At 48.5% G+C, this 5,000-nt stretch overlaps 1 protein-coding gene across 1 annotated transcript in view; it reads right to left on the bottom strand.

Moving 5' to 3' along the window:
* Positions 1-5,000, bottom strand: part of srgap2 (SLIT-ROBO Rho GTPase activating protein 2) — a 127,855-nt gene that overhangs the window by 39,566 nt on the left and 83,289 nt on the right. Inside the window, 1 exon segment of the mRNA XM_062544902.1 lies at positions 4,080-4,242. Within this exon segment, the coding sequence (XP_062400886.1) occupies positions 4,080-4,242 (163 nt within the window).

Below are 5,000 nucleotides of genomic sequence, written 5' to 3'. Positions count from 1 at the left end.
AGGGCATGAGGGCTATGTGGAGCTGCCCAGAAGAGGGGCGCTGCTATTGATTTTCCACTGAGAGCTTCATAAATCTTACAGCTGCTGGAGAGAGGCAGGAGACAGAGCGCTAGACGGCTGTGTGTGTGTGTGTGTGTGTGTGTGTGTGTGTGTGTGTGTGTGAGACATGACCCAAGCGCCCCTGGATCAAATGAGGCACTTGTCACCAGGCCAGAGAATTCAAGGCTTCCAGAGCCGTCTCTGGCAACTCAAGACCCTTTTTGTCCCTTCAGTGTTGCCGTCACAGAAAGAATGACACCCAGGCCAATCAATTCATGCCAAGCATTCTGTCTGTGTGTGTGTGTGTGTGTCTGTGTGTCGTGACAGATGACCGTCATATTCATCAAAGCTTTCAAGAATCTGTGCATTACTTGGACGCGTGGTCACCTAACGTCTATGCATTAATGTCTATTAAATACTGCCCCTCTCCAAAAATGCAGTGCTCAACCAGCTCTGAACTTGCTCACAACACAATCTCCAGTAATCAAGGGCACAGTGCAGACAGTCGCACACACACACACACACACACACACACACACACACACACTGATGCACGTCATCAGTGGAAGCACGTCAATCTCCTCTCCTGTTTGTGTGTGTGTCTGTTTGGATGAAGGTTCATCTAGCCCACTCATCTGGGTCATTCTGTAGTGTGTGTGAGTGTGTGTGTGTGTGTGTGTGTGTGTGTGTGTGTGTGAGTGTGAGCATTCATCTAGCCCACTGATCTGGACCATTCTGCATTCTGGTGTGTGTGTGTGTGTGTGTGTGAGAGAGAGTCTGTGTGTGAGTGTGTGAGTGTGTGTGTATGTGATCTGGCTCTGGTTCTGAACTCGATTACTATCTGAGCTGCAGTCTGAGAGAGATGAGACAGACAACAGTGCTGAGGGGGATGGAGGAGAGGTACTTTCTCACACACACACACACACACACACACACACACAGCATTCCTGACTCCGCAGCCAGTCTAGACAGGTACACGCTCATGAATACTTTCATAAGGGCAGAGGGGCCTGACATGGGACACGTGAGTGTGTGTGTGTGTGTGTGTGTGTATGTGAGCATGTGTGTGTGTGTGTGTGTGTATGAGTGAGACAGAGAGAGAGAGAGAGAGAGAATAAGTATTCAGGGGTTTCTGAGATAAATGATGTAAGCTGTTTAAAACTGTATGTGTGTGTATGTGTGTGTGTGTGTGTATGTGAGACAGAGAGCGAGAGAGAGAGAGAAAGAGTGTGTGAGTGTGTGTGTGTGTGTGTGTGTGTGTGTGAGAGAGGCTTCAGGTTTCTGTGTCTCAGACTCAGACAGCTGTACTGGGGACCAGACGGCTCATATTGGAGCCTGATCTACTCTACATGTACAGATCCACACTGGGGAAGGAGGCCCACACACAACAGAACCCAACAGAACCCAACGGAACCCAACGGAACCCAACGGAACCCAACGGAACCCAACAGAACTGGAGCGCTCACATCAAGGTCAGTTTGAAGTCTGAACCCAACAGAGAACAAAGGCCAGTTACAGGTCACACAGGGGTCAGACAGGAACAACTATTAAAACAACTGGCAACGTGGAGCGTTCAGGTTTCAACTTCAAGTCACACACACACACACACAGACACGCAAACACCAACACACACACACACACACCCACACACACGTCCCTCTGCCTCGATCACCTTAAGTATTAATCTGTTTCGGTCCAGCCAGTCACATGGTGTTAGGCCTGCTGACCTCAGCATCTTCATTAGAAGTAAAACTGATTTCCTCATTTACGTGCTGGCACACACACATACACACACACACACACACACACACACACACACACACACACACACACACACACACACACACACACACACACACACACACACACACACACACACACACACACACACACACACACACACACACACACACACACACACACACACACACACACACACACACACACACACACACACACACACACACACACACACACACACACACACACACAGCATCAGGTTTGTAGACTAAGCAAAGTTGATTAAGGCTCCATGCTGCTGTCACATCACCTGAGGGTAGGGGTGATGTTAAACTTAATGCTGGCGCACGCACACACACACACTCACACACACACACACACACACACACACACACACACATTACACTACATTACAATTAGCAGACACTTTATTCATCCAAAGTGACCTACATATGTCAACTATATTCAAGGGATTCCATTGGCCCCGGAGCAGTTTGGGGTTAAGTGCCTTGCTCAAGGGCAGGAAGCCAGGAATTGAGCCCACAACTTTCAGGCTACTGCACGCTAACCCAGCTCCTCAACCACTACACTACCACCGCCTCACACACACACACACACACACACACACACAGTCTGGAACAGCATGTTGACAGCATACGGAGGCGTCTGACCCACTCTGGTCCAGTCACATCTGCACACACACTCCGTCTCCATGGAGACCCTCTGGTCCACACACTCCGTCCCCATGGAGACCTTCTGGTCCAGTCACATCTGCACACACACTCCGTCACCATGGAGACCCTGACACAACTAAAACAACTGATCTACTTCAAGTGTCAAAACTCCCTTTTTCTTGAGCATCAAGACTGCAGTCTCTGGAAATAAATATTTGCATTTCATGTGCAGAAAATGCTATATTCTAGACATGAAGATACGACTGAGCTGCATAGTAATGCGATATTCTAGACATTAAAACACGACTGAGATACATAGTGTTGCAATATTCTAGACATTAAAACACGACTGAGCTGAATAGTGTTGCAATATTCTAGACATTAAAACACAACTGCGATGCATAGTGTTGCAATATTCTAGACATTAAAACACAACTGCGATGCATAGTGTTGCAATATTCTAGACATTAAAACACAACTGCGATGCATAGTGTTGCAATATTCTAGACATTAAAACACAACTGCGATGCATAGTGTTGCAATATTCTAGACATTAAAACACAACTGCGATGCATAGTGTTGCAATATTCTAGACATTAAAACACAACTGCGATGCATAGTGTTGCAATATTCTAGACATTAAAACACAACTGCGATGCATAGTGTTGCGATATTCTAGACATTAAAACACGACTGCGATGCATAGTGTTGCGATATTCTAGACATTAAAACACGACTGCGATGCATAGTGTTGCGATATTCTAGACATTAAAACACGACTGCGATGCATAGTGTTGCGCTTTTGCTGCAGAAAAGCAACATTCTGGACATGAACACAGGACTGCGCTGCACTGTACCTCAGACAGTAAATAGTCCCATGACTGCGGCTGTGTTTCGCATGGGGAGGCTGGCATGGCGTGGCATCAGGGGTTGCCATGGCATCGGTGCCTACGCCGAAGCGAGAGCCCCGACAGCTGGCACCTCAGACCGCAGACCAATTAGGCCGATTAGCGGCCGTGACTTCAAGGCTAACTGTTAGCAGGCGGTGTGTGTGTGTGTGCATGTGTGTGTGTGTGAGGGTTAACAGCATCACTGTAGCCTGCGGGGGTGGGCGTTAGCGAGCTAACTGCTAGCGCGTAGCGTGTCTGAGGGCACTAATGACATTACTGTAGCCTGCAGGTGTGAGCGCTAGCGAGCTAAATGAGCTCTGTCACTACAGCTGAGCGTCAACATGGAGGGGATCACACTGGAAATAGCTAAACAGCAGATAGCGAGCCATGATGCGTTGCTCAGACCACACACACACACACACACACACACACACACACACACACACACCTTCTCTCCATCGGGCAGACACACACACTGCCCCTCTCTTGACCGGGGCATACAGATAGCAACTAGACAACCTAAAGGCCTCAATCTCATCACTACACTAACACACACACACACACACACACACACACACACACACACACACACACACACACACAAACACACACACACACATAATTTGTGTGTGTTCAAGTACAGTATGTTTGATTGCGTTTGTCTTTGTTTGAGGGAGGTACTTGTGTATTTGTGTATGACCAAGTACAGCATGTTTGTTTGTTTGTTTGTGTTTACCTTCTTGAAGAGGCGTCCGGAGTCCTCGCTGACCTGTGCGAAGCGCGGGATGATGTTGTTGAGGTACAGGTCACTCAGCGTGGCGTGGTCACGGCTCTCCCTCTTCACCTGGCTCAGCAGCAGGTTCCAACAGGTGACCGGGGACAACACCGCCTGCTCCTTCCTATGGAGGGGAGAGAGAGAGAGAGAGACATTAGCATACACTATCAACACACACACACACACACACAGGTCACTCACCGGGGACAGCACAGTCTGCTCCTTCCCACACACACAAATACTTGAATTAGAATCTGGAGAGTGTGTGTTTGAGGAGGGGGGGGGGGGGGGGGGGGGTATAGTACAACATCAACACACACTATCAACGCAAACACACACACTTTTGAATTAGAATATGGGGTGGGGGGGGGTGAGTAGGACTGAAAAACCCTCCACACACACACACACACAGTGACTCACTTCAGCAATTGTAGGGAGTCTCCAACAATGTTTAGTTTTTGCCCGATGACTCACACACTCTCTCTCTCACACACACACACACACACACACACACACACACACACACACACACACACACACACACACACACACACACACACACACACACACACACACACACACACACACACACACACACACACACACACACACACACACACACACACACTACAAGTGGCGAGGCCCAGGATATGACCTATTAATCTGGCTTTATTATCCTCTGGGTGAGATGGAGTGGGGAAATGATACTTAGAATAATATCAAGCACTGCATCATACGCAGGGGGGCTCCAGGGAGGGGTGGGGTGTGTGTGTGTGTGTGTGTGTATGTGTGTGTGTGTGTGTGTGTGTGTGTGTGTGTGTGTGTGTGAGTGTGTGTGTGTGTGTGTGTGTGTGTGTCTGGCCTCTCTGATGTGTCTTGACA

The sequence above is a fragment of the Sardina pilchardus genome, chromosome 9 (assembly GCF_963854185.1).
Source record: "Sardina pilchardus chromosome 9, fSarPil1.1, whole genome shotgun sequence".
Classification (NCBI taxonomy): domain Eukaryota; kingdom Metazoa; phylum Chordata; class Actinopteri; order Clupeiformes; family Clupeidae; genus Sardina; species Sardina pilchardus.
The sequence above is the reverse complement of the archived record's forward strand: the minus strand, read 5'-3'. Positions and strand labels throughout refer to the sequence as shown.